This window comes from Coffea arabica, chromosome 4c (assembly GCF_036785885.1).
Source record: "Coffea arabica cultivar ET-39 chromosome 4c, Coffea Arabica ET-39 HiFi, whole genome shotgun sequence".
NCBI lineage: Eukaryota > Viridiplantae > Streptophyta > Magnoliopsida > Gentianales > Rubiaceae > Coffea > Coffea arabica.
In genome coordinates, this window is record NC_092316.1 from 9,440,416 (window position 1) to 9,456,502 (window position 16,087).

General features: G+C 35.5%; 1 protein-coding gene across 2 annotated transcripts in view; it reads right to left on the reverse strand.

Moving 5' to 3' along the window:
• Window positions 1-1,272: 1,272 nt before the first annotated feature.
• The window catches only part of LOC113739843 (callose synthase 10), a 39,187-nt gene continuing 24,372 nt past the window's right edge, over window positions 1,273-16,087 (reverse strand). The window contains exons 31-51 of one of the 2 annotated variants that reach the window (XM_027267202.2): window positions 15,947-16,056; window positions 13,558-13,689; window positions 13,347-13,415; window positions 13,087-13,258; window positions 12,113-12,230; window positions 10,714-10,833; window positions 9,205-9,320; window positions 9,034-9,117; window positions 7,490-7,602; window positions 6,654-6,706; window positions 6,380-6,556; window positions 6,227-6,274; window positions 5,410-5,568; window positions 5,103-5,216; window positions 4,844-4,932; window positions 4,585-4,743; window positions 3,696-3,798; window positions 3,110-3,229; window positions 2,364-2,414; window positions 2,054-2,236; window positions 1,273-1,804 (exon numbers count right to left, since the gene is read on the reverse strand). In XM_027267202.2, the coding sequence (XP_027123003.2) occupies window positions 1,568-1,804; window positions 2,054-2,236; window positions 2,364-2,414; window positions 3,110-3,229; window positions 3,696-3,798; window positions 4,585-4,743; window positions 4,844-4,932; window positions 5,103-5,216; window positions 5,410-5,568; window positions 6,227-6,274; window positions 6,380-6,556; window positions 6,654-6,706; window positions 7,490-7,602; window positions 9,034-9,117; window positions 9,205-9,320; window positions 10,714-10,833; window positions 12,113-12,230; window positions 13,087-13,258; window positions 13,347-13,415; window positions 13,558-13,689; window positions 15,947-16,056 (2,527 nt within the window). In that variant the 3' untranslated portion in view covers window positions 1,273-1,567. Of the gene's footprint in view, window positions 1,805-2,053; window positions 2,237-2,363; window positions 2,415-3,109; window positions 3,230-3,447; window positions 3,799-4,584; window positions 4,744-4,843; window positions 4,933-5,102; window positions 5,217-5,409; window positions 5,569-6,226; window positions 6,275-6,379; window positions 6,557-6,653; window positions 6,707-7,489; window positions 7,603-9,033; window positions 9,118-9,204; window positions 9,321-10,713; window positions 10,834-12,112; window positions 12,231-13,086; window positions 13,259-13,346; window positions 13,416-13,557; window positions 13,690-15,946; window positions 16,057-16,087 lie in introns of both variants that reach the window. The other variant, XR_011813016.1, reaches the window with a different exon arrangement.

Genomic DNA, 16,087 nt, shown 5'->3' on the forward strand with positions numbered 1-16,087 from the left:
TTTGAATGGTGCAACTTTTTATCAATATTGCTGTTGCAATTAATGTAAAAGTATAATGATTAGTTATACTACTAATATTAATGTAAAGGTATTTAGAAAAATAGTAGATTAAATTTATTCTTCCAATAAAGTTAACTAATTTTTCTTAAATTGTGTGAAAAAAAATCAAGACATATATTTCACCGCACAGTCTGTTGACAAGTGTCAATGACTAGACTGATACTGAAAATGAAAACATGGATAAGTGATAAAAATAGACAAATTTTGTGCAAGTGAATGATAACGTCACTTCCGCACCCTCTCTAGAACTATTTAATTGCATTTTTGTCTTAAGTTCCTTTAAGCCAAAGATTAATGAGGTTTGGCAATTACATGCAAAGTTATGTTATTTAAATGTTGGATTAATGATTTTTATACATTGACGGTGTATATAACATCATTATTGGATGCATGACAACTCATGTATCATGCGCTCCAACCATAATAGTGTATATATTATCAGCGTACATAAGACTTACTCATAAATATTTGGTCCTTTGGGTTGAAGAGTTTGCAAGATTTAACCATTAAGACTGAACTATTAAACCAATTTTAGATAGTGAACCATGTCTGCCACTAATGTAGCTGCTTGTCGAGCATTTGACAAAGTGACACCATCCATTTCAAATAGGATTTGTCCCGTGAACACACGAGCAACCCAACCCGTATGATTTCCTTTTCCTCTTCCCATTCTTACTTGGTACTCCCGTAGGTTTCTCAATAACAGGGAGATCTGCGAGAGCCCTTACGCATGTCTGACCATTCCTTTAGAATAGTCTGCTCATAGCAGTATGGAAGTGTCCAATTACAGCACGCGCTGCTTCAATGGCTCGATATGAAAGACGACCTCGCACTACAACTTCTAGTGCCATACCTTCCAAACTCAAGTTATGGACTGAGCTTATGGTCTTGTTGCTCAGGAAAGGCCGAGCTACCTATAACCATATAAATGCACACACTTGCCTCCTTCAACGCTCATTTATTTTTCCTCCTCCAACACTTTGCCTTATTTAATAAGCCAAAAACCTCTTTTGTAGATGGAGCCATCTAATTAATGCTTAATAGACACCCGTTGAGATGTAATTAAGGTGCTAAATTTTTTGAGAAAGTAAAATTAATTAAGAAAAGTATAAAAATACAAGGTAGAACAACAATTGTAGGTTGACTATGAATTAAGTGCATTGATGAGAGCTAGCTAGGCACCTGTTAAAAAAAAAAAAACCCTTGTGAAGATTGCAAGACAAGCCCCATAAAATCATAGTATATAAGATGGAGAGCATGTTCAGCACAAAATGGCATGTCAGAATAAGCTGTACTAATACAGCACTAAAAAGAACCCAAAAGAAATTACCTGCAAACATTAATCACTAATATTTACAAAAACCAATTCAGTTGTGCTACAGTTTCCATGACCTAAAGGTTAGCGTGTATTAACAACAGGCAGCGGGATCATATTATTACAGAAAAAGCTTTTGCCATCATTTTACTAAAAAGCTTATAGCATAGAACACTGCAACTTTTTTAACAATCACACCTCAACATTGGCTTTGTTCCCAGCTAAAATAAGAGAGATCTCCAATCCACGACTGAATGCTTGGTTAAAGAGGAAACGAGATTGGAAAGTGGAGATGAATGGGAACCAAGATAACATTGCAATTGGGGCGAAAATAATCATACCCATCCCGGCATCATACATTCGAGCAAACTCCTTGACTGATTCCCAGAGTCCTAAACTCCTCACTACTCTCTTCCACGTGATAGCAAGCTGTGTCAACACAACAAATATGATTTATGAACTCGAGATATAATCACATACAAAAGAACGTGACGAATCTGGCATTCCTGACATCCCCTGGAAAGTGGAAACAAATCTAAAGCACCTAAACTGAGGAACTGGTTTATGGCGGTATACCACCACATAATAAAGTCATAATTGTTCGATTTACCTAAAGTAGTATTAATAATTGCACTCATAGGAGGAAAAAATTAGCATGTTTCTACTCAATTTACTTACACATATGATGAGCCATCCAGTAGGAATAAATGCAAGGATGCTAGCAAACAAGTCTGGAACAGAGAGGTTAGTAAACACCACGACAAGGACTAGGGCTGCAATAAGCGCCAAGGCTGTAACTCCCTGAGTGAATCGGAGCATCAGCTGGAAGTTTGTGGATTTTTTAGGGGTAAAAGTAAATATCTGCAAAAGGAAAAGACAATGAATTATTGGTACCTAAGACAGCAGAAAAAGAACAACTAGTATGCTGTATACCACACTATATAGAAAACTTTGAGGCATAAAAGAAAATTTTCATCAAGGCACAAACCTTGAAGATCAAGACTATTCCAACAAGTACGACCCAAGAGAAGCCATAGATCTGAAGAATGAGAGTAGATGTTAAGATCAATGTAAAGGAGAAAAAAGAAAAGAGAAGGGAAAAAAAAATCAACTATTGATGCAACTGGAATTAATTATGCAAACCTCACAAGCATATCACCTAAGACATCATATTTACGAAGATGTGGAAAGTGCTAAACATTGGATATCAGACAAAGAAAGGCACCATAGCGGAAAACTTTCGCTTGTTCAGGTCTTTCTTAAAGAGATAGGTGATAACATCATTTCCAACCAAGCATCAGAAAAAAATAAGTATCCAATCTTGCAAGTTTGCTGTTCACAATAACCAAGTCCTCAATCTATTATTAGCAGTAAGGGAACAAATCCAATTTTCCCTTCTCAGTATCAGAATATGGGACTGCTAGAAACCAGTTCTTCGCTTTTAGGTTGAGATAATTGTGCAGCATAAGAACTAAAATGTCTCACATCATAATGAAAGGTTACATTTGATTTCAGAAACTGGGTTTCCACTCTGGATGAGCTGGCATAAGAACCAACTAAGTGGAAGCAGTCAGGGCCAATGATTAGAAATGGTAAGACAATTTATCACCAATTCCCAAAATTTAACAAAGTTCACAGAATAAGAAATATATTATCATTAATTAAGCTATCAAACTAAAAATTCTAACTTAGTACAATAGAAACATTTGCCAAGAAAGCTTAGAAAAGTATTACCGCAAGTGAAGTGTGCTTCCCAGTTAGATTAAGTTTGTATACAATGCCATACTGAAACATGAGAAACCTCGAGCTCAAAATGGTCTCAAGTATACGACCTCTCCAAGTCTGGATATGCATCTGTGGCAAAAAAAGACACAGAAAAACTTTGAATGAGAAGAGAGAAAATGAAGGGTAAACATAATGATGTTCTCCTCCTAGTCCTAGACACTTCTCCACTCCAAATAGTAAAAAAGAAGGGAGCCTAGAGCATAAGCTCAAAGAAAGGCCTTGCATGTGAAAAAATAGTAATGAGCATATTAAGTCAAATCAATGTGATTGCAAAGTAACAAATAAACCTGTTTGATTGAACAGGGCACCCCGGGCTAGGAGGGGAGGGATGGAGGGAGGGGTATAGGGTCGAAGTAGAACTCCAACAGAAAATATAAAGACAGGCTTGTTAAGCAAAACATAGCTCAAATGCAACTTTATGTGGATTGAAAATGGTACAATTCGCATTGCTACTAAACATAGAACAGCATTCGCGTGGGGGAGGGGGGTGGCGGGTGGTGTTGGAGGGGGCTGGGGGAAAAATCTCATACGAAACCTGTTCTTCATCCCACCAAGACTCCCAGCTATTGTCACCCTTAACACCAACTCCGCCTTTATACATAAGCCAGCTTGTCCAATCATCAAAATCCTCTACAGTCCTGCACAGAACATGCAAAGTCTGTAAAAATTACCAAGAAAAAAGATGAGCACCTTAATTGCTCACAGATTAAAAGGATTAAGAGAAACTTCACTAAGAAAATTATTATTTATTCATTTCAGCAGTGGTTAACACCTTTGAAGATGCATTACAATGCCTTCTATTCTTGTTATGATCTTAAATCAGATTGATTCAGGTCTGTTGGATTAAGCTCACTTTATTTTAATATTGTCAAGGTACTTAGTAATACTCCTGGAATTCCATGACATTTACAGAAAGTAATTAATCTGCTCATCCAATAGATAGGTCCTTGTAGGAATTAATGTCTTAGCTGGAGCAAGGTTCAGTTTTAGGAGTTTAGATTTGTAAGATCTCTCTTTCAATTATTTGAAATATAATTCTTTGCAATGAAGTCTACTCTTCTGGATATCCATCCCGTATTGGATGCCAAAGTCAGGCTGCAGGTCAGTTAGCCAGTCAGGCTAGTTTCCTATCTAGCCTTCTCCTATTCTAAGCGATCCAGTTACCAGTTTAATTCCATATTACTGCCAAAATCGTCCATTGTTTTGGCCTTGAAACCCCTCTGAAGCTTAGTCGTAAAACCTTATGCAATGTCTTGGTTATTCATTCTGAAACCCATTTCAGGGGACACCGATTAAGGTCGTCTAAAGCTCATGCATCAGATTAATTAACAGATTACCTAACATTCCATTGCAGAAAAAGAATAAAAGAAAACACCTATTAAAAAATCCATTCAAGCTAAACAATACTATAAAGGAAATCTTACTTTTGCCATTCAAATCCTGATGGGTTGAAGATATAAGGAGCAAAGAGCCAAGAGATTACGAGGAACCAACTGCTTAGAGTAATAAGAACAAATGAAACACCACCTCCATCTATATACCCATAGGCAATGTAAACAATAAGAAGCAATGCTATTTCCAGCCTGCAGACGTGTTTATAAACAACAAAATAAGTAACTCAGTTTAATAGACTGAAGAAATATACATTTGAAAGGGCAGTCTGATTAAATAAATGTAACTCACGCCTTAACAAAATGGCTTCTTGAATAAAGCCGATAATTCTCAGCAAACTTGATATGTCGGACAACAAAGCCTCTTCCAGTAGCTCGATACTGTTGAGTTTATTGAAAGATACATGATCAACCACATCCATACCATAAACATAATTATCAACTATATCCTATATACCTCTGCACCTCCATGAAGGATAGTAGAATATTGAAAGAAAACAATCAACTATATCAATGCCATAAAACAAAATTATCAGCTATGTCCTATATACCTTTGCACCTCCATGAAGGATAGTACGCCCAAAATAATGAGTTCTAGTTCCTAAAGAAAACGTGAAGAAGACAGAACAAAGCTGAAGCTGCATGGTAATGAAATCGAATATAGCCTGAAAAAGTAGAACATAGAACATATGTTAGTGTAGCTTCAAGGATGATACATTTGACATGCTATGTGAGATAAAGTAAATTAGGGATCAGAACACTTAAAAAATGAGAATATGCTGGATATAAGAAGAAAGCAATTAGAAAAATATGAGGCAGAAATCTGTTAAGGGAGGAGAAAATAGATGATGGGAAAACCTTCAACAAGCCCCGCTCTAGTATGAAGCCCACTATCATAGGAACAGCAGTGAAAACCCCAATTTGGACCAAGAATTGGGCATTTAGAGCAGCATCTAAAGCAGTGTTACCAAGCAGTTTAGCTTCTCTTGAAATTCCTCGATCTACTCCAGAGAAAGCCTGAATAATTTCAGAGAAAAGATGCTGATCAAATTGTTGCGTATATTAAACACAAGTAGCTAAACTGACCAACAGATTATCCCAACTGAATCAATAGACATGAAAACTTGAAAACAACCAATGTATTAAAGAAACTAATCACCAAGCATCTTGCTGCATGTGAATTCTTCTACTTGCTTTATTGCGAAACACAAGAGCTAAATTGCTGAGCAGACAAAGAAAGTGTAACTTCAGTTCTGAAACCCAATAATTTCCATCTCTTAGTAAGGCTGAATCACACCTAATATGGGCTTGTAATCTTCGGATGCATGTTGGTAAAGAACCCACTCAGCTACCAAGACGACTAAGTAAATGGAGCTAGCAACCACTTCTAGATCTTTATTACTAAAAACACAAGCATTAATCTTATGGACAAAGTGACATACAGACAGACAGACTCGGACACACATGAGAAATGTATCATGGTACTTAACATAGTACAGCTATTTCCACAGACGCCATCGTAGTTCCCTCATATAAGATTACAATCTCACAAGTTACTAAAAACAGATGCACTTGCTCTAAATTCTAAAAAATTTAACTCTAGAAAGACAGAGTCAGTCCATCTGTTGAACTATCAGATTAATAATAACATGAAATAAGTAGTAGTAAAACTTACCAGATATGCTCTTCCATAGAGAAATATATAAATTGTAAGTACAGTCATCTGCAATAGAAGAAAAGAGTTATGAGGAGGCAATGCATATTGACTGCACTATGCACTAAATTTAGACACAATGTGTTGCAAAAAGTTGCATATGGAAAAAAATACCATGGTGCAAACATAAAAACCAACTGTCGTGAAGTAGAAAGACAGCATTCTAAAGAAATCGAGTAATTGTCCCAGCCTATACACATCCCTGCTCAGAACTTGCTCTCCATTTCCACCAGCCACCTTGCCTTCAAATAAGGCAATTTGGTTTAACCCAACATCTCTTCCCTTTCCAACCTACACAATTACCAAGTAATAAGATCACAAGGAAAGAGCAACACTGGCAATTAAAATGTGTACCTTCAATGAGTAAATAAAAGATCAACTGTCGCACCTGAATATACTCATGGTGAGTAATATTTCCCTGCCTAAGTGTGGAATTAAACCCTATATATGTGGAAAAAATCTGTTTAGAGGCGCATGCAATACACAGGTAAACGCACAGCAAGAAAATGCTAAAAGGCTAAATTCTGATGCAGAAAAAAAAGCACTGCTGAAGATCAATAAAAAAATTTGCACAAGAACTAGCAAGCAGTTGACAATTTTACTGTGTAAGACTCTTAATCATATCCCTTTTATGGTAAAAAAATGTAACTCATTAGCAATCGGTAATAAATGATTAAACAAATAAAAGAAATGGAACTAGAGATACAATAATCTTCCAGATTATGCAACATTACAGCGTGAGCACATACTGTTGAGCTTAACAATAGATTATCAAATTACATTTTTTGCCAGCAGTATGAATTCCCACAAGCAGCAGATAAGGTTTGGCAGGTTAATATGATATTTGAGCTATCAACAAAAACTTTTAATAGCCTTCTCCAAACCACCTTTTCGAAACACAGTTCCAGTAGATTAAACAGAGCCAATAGCAGCTAAGCAGGTTCATAATTTTCAAATGCACACACCTTTTGACTTTTTACATTAAAAAAACTCAAAGTTTTGTTTGAATAAATCAGTGCTACTCTTCTCTGCAGGCACAAGTCACTTGCTAGGTCAAGATTTCGAACTCAAAACACAATCAATATGCATATAGACACATCAAGACAAGTCTGCTTGTCAAAAAATCCTGCTGAAATAATTTTTTAATTTATAAAAGACTTATTCACAGTAGAGCACTAAAGAAGCAATTGGCACCACAAGATATTCACCAACATCTTCACTTACCTGCATATATATCTTCACTGATGTTAATTATGCGCGATGCCTTGCTAATGCCACCTCGAGTAATATGAAAAATTCGATCAAAGACGTCTGGATGACCATAGTGCATACGCACTCTGCAAGGTTTTGTTCAGTGTGTTTTGATAATTATATTCACATTCTAACTTCAGAAATTTAAAAAAAAAAAGAAGAAATAAACCAGAAAAAATGCAATTTAATATTGTGCTGTGGACTTATGATGCATTGGTAAGCAAATGTAACTGATAAATAATAAAAGTTTCCAACAATATAGTATGCATAAAGAAGACACCATACATCCCAAAACTGGTGAGCACAACAGAGAAAATAAACTAACTCCAAGTTTGTTTTATCACCGTTTTATAAACAATGTCACCAAAAAGATAGAAGGGCAAAGAGCTCTTTCCAAAAGAAAATGATCCATCTTCTTGCAGTAGAAAACTCGATGGAAAATCTAGGCTTTTGTTCTAAAAGGTATACGGCTAGCTGATTCAACAGGGAAAAGGAAAATAAAGTTCAAGAAGAATCCAATAAAGCATTTAGTATTTTTGTATCCAGGTTATTTATCATCTTTGATCATTTAGACATATTCACATACACCATGAACGAATACAGATTGAGGAAAAGGAGGAAAATCTCAATCACTGACAAAAAATGGTAATGTTTTCTGGTGTTGGAATCTACTACAAAAAGCATATATACAAGGGACAATATTGTCCTAGTAAAAGAGACAGATGATTCAGACATCCATACTTAAGATATAAGTAATACACAACACTAACTTTCAAAAAATCAAAGCCTTGTGAGGTTATCTTATTCTTCCCACGGTTCAGAGGAATTTTATCATATTCAGTTCAATCTGACAATGCAATCCTCCAATCCAAAATACCACTTCAGAACTTATGATCTCAATACAGGAAATAAAAGACAAGGGAAACAAACAAGCAAACATATGCTTGAAGTAACCATCATCAACACTGATGTTTTATCTTCAAGTCAACCCTAACATTTGAACTTATGAACCCAATATTTTTCTTGATAACTGGTCAAGTAATAGCTAAAGCATTAAATGGATCCTATAAACCCAAGGAAAAGGAATCTTCAAGTAAAGTGGAGCAATGTCAAAAAAAAGGGGGGGGGGGACTCAGGATCTTATAAGGTATGAGTGGTGATCAGCAAAAACCCAAGGAAAAGGAATCTTCAAGTAAAGCAGAACGTCATCAAAAAAAAAAAAAAAAAACACTGAACTCAGATGCAGAATTGCTGTGAAAGTTTAAAAACAATGGGTACTTCAATGATTTCAACAAAATTAGGCAGGTAGCCAGCAGTCTCTGCTTGGATTCTGCAACTGAAGGCTAACAAGAGCAGCATCAAATTGATGCCAATGCTGTTGTTTGACTGGACCTCTGTGAGATATTCAGAAAGGTGCAGAGGGAAAATTGCTCTTTTGATCAAGCACAACAAAACGGCTCTCCATGCAAATATACTTGCTTCTTGTTAAAAAAATGAATTCATTCTGAACTACTTACTTCAGAGGTTTGGCCAAAACGCGTTGGCCCAAGGTCACAAAACTAGTCTCTTGATTGGACATGAACAAAGCCAAAGAAGAAACACTGCACACGTGAAACCAACATACAGCATAAGGTATTTAAATACAAAATAAAGTGTAGTATCTCGTATCAGAAATCAGGATGACAAACCTTCCTGTAAAGACATGCTCCCGTACACCAAGTATAGTTGGAGGCCGGAGGCCATGATTTCCTCGAAATTCCTCAAGAAGATTTCTCATTTTGATTGCTTCCTCAAGGTAGTTATCCTGCACAACAAAGATATTGAATAAACAGAAAAAAGCATAAAATAGAAACAAGTTTATTGGAGGCATTAAAAACAAAACTAGATTATAATGGAAACATGTAATCAACCCAGACACAAGAAGAGGGGGCCCCGGGGGGGGGGGCAGCAGAAAGTACCTGTCATAGTTAAACTCATTAAATCATCAGGATTTGAATATGTATCAATGGAAAACAAATTCAGCACCTTCTGTAGAAACTAGACAACCAACTTGAGCTTCAAAAACATTAAAACAACTTTCTTTAACACATCACATTTCAGGTTCCATTTGGATCAACAGATTTTAAGGAATTTAAATGAATGGATTTGATATTAGTAGATTTGAAAATCCACAGTAATTCAAGTTATTTTGTTTGGCTAAAAATTATCTTAGAATAGAGGGGTTTATAATTTACAAAACTTATTGGGGTAAAATTGAAAACCTCAAAACTTCAGGGGGTTAATTATTGAAAAATTCCATTTTTTTACTTTCTTATATCACGTTTGAACTTTATGCCCTAATGTTTGAGCAGCTGCACGGCATCTTTTCGGCAGCTTTCCAGGCAATAAGCACCCGCAATGGTGGCCGTCATCACATAAGAACTAGCATGAATGTGCAGATCAAGACTACCATCAATAACTGTTCACTGCTTTTAGTTCTATTTTTCAGTAGGCAACGGCAGCAAAGCATGAGTAGGTGTTGCACAAAACACTTGCTTTCACTGTCCAATGACAAGCTGGGAGTTGCTTTGCTTCCAATTTCCAAATACATGACAATCATTGGATTGGGGATCAACACTGATACGACAGGTCATAGATTAAGCACCAAGAAAAGAAAATTATATTATGTAAGATGTTTCTTTCATACTACTATCCAATTTGAGTTAAGAAAATTCCAATAAGGAATGAGCTAACAATAACCTTGGAACTCTTACAAATTCACAATTTATTCATCCAGTGATGGTGTTCCTTTTGCACTACTATCTAGATTGACTTGAGAAAATTCCAAAGCCAGTCTTTCTAATAAGGAATATGGCTTATCAATAAACCTGGCACTTCTACAAATTAACGACCTATTCATCCAGTGATGGTGTACAATTAAACAGTTGAGAAGCTGCTGAGATAAGTCAACATGGTCCATATCAAAACACCACCCATCTAAGCAGGTTTAGAACGATAGTTGACTGATCAAAGAAATGAAATGAAATGAAATGTAACAGAAAGGCTGCAAGTTGAATGATTATGGACAATCGGGCTAACATAGTATCGAGATATGCTGTGACTGTCCAATATAGTTTAAAGATAGGCCATAGATTAATAAATTGGAACCAGTAACCGCTACATAAGTTTTATAGTAAAGAGAATGAACACTAAATGACCTGATTCATGTCAATTGTTTGAATAGCATCCCCTCGAGTGAAAATTATGGCATGGTTCTGGTTCTCTGGCTTTCCTTCCCCAAGTTTTGGATCTCCAGGGAGTTTAATGGAGTATATTTCCTACACACAAAAGATCAATCGCAAAAACTGGTGAAAACAGGACAACAGACTAATAAAGTGCAAAGGTAATTGTTAGCAAGCTCAACAAAATTTTTAATTTCAGATACAGGGAAAAAAAGAAAAAAGAAAACTGAACACAGCAAAAGGACAGCTGGCACACAAATGTCTACAGAGGCAAGCAGATACAAATTACAGCAACGGAAGTTTCCTTTAGTTCTCACTAATTTTACTGATTTCAAAAATGAAAAGAAAACAAAAATATGGATAAGCCAACTTAGGGTTCTTTGTTCACTCCAAGATAGTTTAAATTTGGTACATAGAAAAAGTACATTCAGAAGTATTATGTACAAATCCATAATAGTCATTTTATATGGTAACAAAAAATACCAATGATTAATTCTCAAGTTTCCCCAACTTATCCAGCAACAAGATTTCTTCATACATTAACAAGAATTTCAACACAGAAAGCAAAAGAATAAAAAGGACTGTAAAAAATTGCTTTTAAGCCATTTTAATACATCCTTATAATACAGATGACAAATTTATTGTGAACCACATTTAAAAGCATCTCAATATATCATGCTAAAGCATAATGCAAATCTCTGAAGACTGAACATTGTGCTCCAAATAACAAGACATAGGCTTCTTGTACTACTTCGAACTCCAGCAATACAATATCCCCATATCAACATCAAAAAAAATGTCAATGCATCTATCTATGAATACTAATAATCAATCTAATAAAGGGGATTTCTGATGATGATTAAATAATTACTCAAACTAAGAGTTCTTATCAACTATTGTAGAACAGAGGCATACAAGTATCTATAGCCACTGGATCATTAATTTTCAAAAGAAAACGATATATTGAAGATGTCTGCTAAAATCGAGTTTGATATCATATTTATTCCTAATCCATAAGGAATTGCTAGAGCATGATTCACTCTTCATTCCGCATCCCCCACCCCCAAAAAAACTTTTTCTGAAAGAAATTTTCACCAGCTTCTATACAGAATGTAGAGCATAAAACTAAAATCCATCATGAGCAGGTGATGATATACATCTGAATATTTTCATCCATCTAACCTATCTTTTATAAACCCAAGCAGCAAAATTTTTTGTAAATGACATTAAAGTTAGTCTAATCAACTTCCTGGACTTAACGACAAGGGGTTGATACAAACAAGTGCTTCCTCTCAATTTCCTGTCATCTACTAAGCAACTTGCCCTTGAAAGGGAAACAAGCAAGTGCGGATGCATTAAGCACAAAATCCTCTACCTGATCCTTCCCATGAGCATCAGCTTTTACAAGCTTAGAATAGAATTCCTTGGTCACCTTTCCACCGGCTGCACCAACCTCTTCTGTATGTATGAAAGCAACACGAAGAGCCTCATTCCTAAGCAAGAAATTGCAGAAGCTTCTCAGCAACAAGAAGCAGATACATTCATTCAATTATACAACTACAACCAGAGACAGAGGAGCAAAGCAAGCTAATGGAGTGTTCTATAAACATCAATTACAGATCATTCCACAGTGAGGACCTTATAGGAAGAAATACAAATGGATCACTTAAGTGACTATCTATCTTACGTTTGTAATATAAACAAATAAATCATTAATAAGATATCCACCTGTTTTTCTAGCTCTTGGTACCTACTCCACTCATCCCATTATCACTTCAATATTTTTATCTTTTGCATTTAAAGTTAAAATTTTCAGAAGTGACAAATTTAGAGATATGCAATCATTTACAACAAAGACAAACATGCAGACATAGCAAATGCAATTGTCTTCTGACTTTGTCCATCTACTGCTTTTGGATCTTAATTTTTCCAGCTTCAATGAAATTACATAAATTGCCACTTCACAAAAACAAAACTACCACTTCACAAACAAAAAGTTAAATTAAGAATATGTCAAAAGGAGACATAAAATTTTGGAAATGATAAGGTATGTAATCATGAAAGCATCTCTATTCTTCATCCTCATTCCTTCATCATACGTTGTCACATTAAGACCTATAAATTACTCTATTAAATATGTTCATGGGTGAGACAAAAAGCAAGATGAATATCAAAGATGCAACTTCAGTCAATAATGGTATCAAATCATTGAAGATCCTATCACAAAATGGTCAATAAGATGCAGTAATCATTCAATGACTAGTCCTCAAAAATAATCTCCTCAGCATGCTAAAATCAATCAGAGCAAACAGAATTTTAAGAAATTCAAAGATCAATTTTAAGTCATGCCTTTGCAACAAAAGAGCAATATCAGTAGCCTCTGGAGCTTTTCGTTGCTTTTGTTGACCATAAATTTGGCATGAGACCACATAAGTGAACTTTATATCCGCTTGAGCTCGTGCTTCAGGTGACAGTTCAAAACCTCGAGTCCTTGGGAAACTTGACTGGGGATAAGCATCCTCTGAATATCCAATAGGTAACAAGTGATTCAACAAACATTTCTACATCAAACAGATAAAAAGAAGCAAATTATTGCCCAACAAATGCACCTCCAAGAGATCTCTTTTCCAAATAACTTTGTAGCATTAATGCCCTTCTGTAGTACATCATACCACGAACTGCACATCACATTAAGAAAAACAACATTTTGAATATACAGAGAAAATATCTCGAGGCCTACTTTTGACCCAACGAATCTCAATCATATATTGGAAAAACTACAGCATGCACTGGCAGACTTAAATATGAGGTGAACCAAACCTGTTCTGGCTAATGTTTGGCCTCGGTAAGATGCCCAAAACCTGAGTTCCAAGGTGTCAGTGGAGCTTTCTTGAATTTCAGCATCAGCATTCCCGCCACGACCAATTCGTTCCAAGAAATTCTCCCATTCATCTATTATTATAGGAGACTAGCTGGTTATGCATTTTAATATACCAAGGAAGATTTAGTTCAATTCAAATAAAAGAATGACTAGTTAATCAGGGGAGTCCATGCCAAGGAGTCCTCACTTAGGCATTGATCTATTTATCCATTGTGTGTACCAAAGAGAAAGTGACCCCAATGCTTTTGGTATTACCATATTTTTTAAGACATGGAGGATGGAGAAGTGGAATACTCATTCAGGACTCCTAAGGGTACCCTCTTTATTAATCAAACAATTAGACCAGTTACAATGTACGGAGAAACTGAATATTTCACACAGCGTTTTGAGCTTTCAATACAGAAAACTACATTAATGACCTTCAATACTATATGTGTTAGTCATACTCACAGACAGCTTCTAATTCTTCAACAAAGATTATCAAGGAAAATTCAAAATTTCATGCTCCCACAGTACTATGTTTTATTTCTCTCAGTCATCAAATATCAGAGTTTTATACAACATTCAACAGAATTATTTAGGACTTACTTGAAAGTAAACCACTTGCACATGCTAAAATTCTATATTTTTCTTCCTAAATAGGAAATTTGTGTTTACAACCAGCTGCTGAAACAAATGCAACATATAAATCCTTGCTACCTGGACGCGTGGTTTCACTAGGCTACTTGTCAATGAAACAAGACAGTTACAGGTATCAGACAAATTGATATGGATAAGAATATTATCAACTTCTCACCCGTCAAAAAATTATGATGGATCATCTTCTCTAAGTTGCTGTCATTTTAATTGGATAAAATCAATTGGTACCGACCAAGGAGAAATTAAATAAGAGATATGCACACAAGGCTTCTAAAACATAGCATAAAACATTAAATTTTACTCATATGTATGATGCAGCTGGAGAATACACCTGACTGACTGTTCACTGTAGTAGTGTGAGTCTCAATTCAGTTTAGGACTTCAAGGAAAGATGTGCAATAAACAACTAGAATAAAACCATGGAAACAGTTAAGCAATGTGATGACAATAAAAGTTCTTTCTTAAAACTGAATACACTCTCAAAACATCCCATTTATATGTTTTTTCCCAGATTTCCATAAAAAGCAGAACTAAAATGAAGTACGACTGTTATAATCCTTTTCTCATGTTTCTACTTGCAGCCACTGGAATCAGAGCCAAAGACATTCCTTAACAAAAATAAATGTCAATTTGGATGATTAGTCCCGTGACCTTTTGAACTTGAAAACCAAGAAAAAAAGCATAATGAGGAGCTTCAAGATTGTAGCCTAAGGCAGTCTTGGAGAAAAAGAATTTGCCAAGCAACTAAAAGTACTATATTTCGAATTTCTGCACAATTTCATGATATGTTTCCTAAATAATACTGTGGGTTTCCCTCTAATAGTAAATGATGGTGTTGCTCAAAACTCTGATCTGAAGGTGATGCTTTGTCCATTGGTACATTTACAGAATACTAGCATTGCTTTTGCTCTACAGCCTAATTGTGATCTGATGTTAAGAATTTTAGAAGCTTGAAGAATACAGTCTCCTGCTATTTTTTTCATGAAAACTTATAGATAACGCGATGTAGAAAGCTTTAATGGGCATAGAATGGCAAAAATTCAAGGACATTAAAGCAAACCTCTTTTTCCATACATGTACACTGTAGATTTAGATTTTTTGCTGGAATTCAGTTTATAAGAATATTTTATACGTGGAATCCCTTGGGAGATTACATTCAGTAAACCAAGCAGCTGAAGATGCTAAGAAACAGAGGATAGGCGGCCTTGGGTGGAAATTCGCATGATTATCATAAATACAAAAATTGGAGGACAAAGTTTTCCTCCAAGACCAAGCGGAGTAGCCGGTTCCTGTTCTGGAAACTGTTGATTACATACTCTAGCAGCACAAATCTTGCATTAGTTGAAGACATTAGAGATCAGAATATATTCATTTCCTAGTAGCATTTATACAATTAATTCTCCTAAACATTGTGTTCGAATTAGTTCTTTGAGTTCTCCCTTAAGAACCCTGGCTTCATCCTCCTATTCAAGGGTTTTTTTCCTGGTTTGCCCTAAAAACAAGAAATTTAATCAGGGATCAATGTTTCATTCCTTTCTGTCACACTTCCACCAGCACCAACAGATCTTGAAAGAAAAAGTTGTTGAAAGTAGAGAAAATATATCAATCTCATCTAATAGTTCAGCCAAATAAATCAGTAAACTAAGAATAGGAACTTTTAAAGTGAGAAGAAATAGATTTGAGAATTACCAGGAAATATTTTCTGGAGATAAAAAAGAATAGATATGCCATCTTCATTCTCAACCCGCAACTCAGAGGAACTATAAAGCACAGTCTCACTGTAATAAGGCGTGAAGACACTGTTTTGAAGCAAATATGAATCATCAGAAA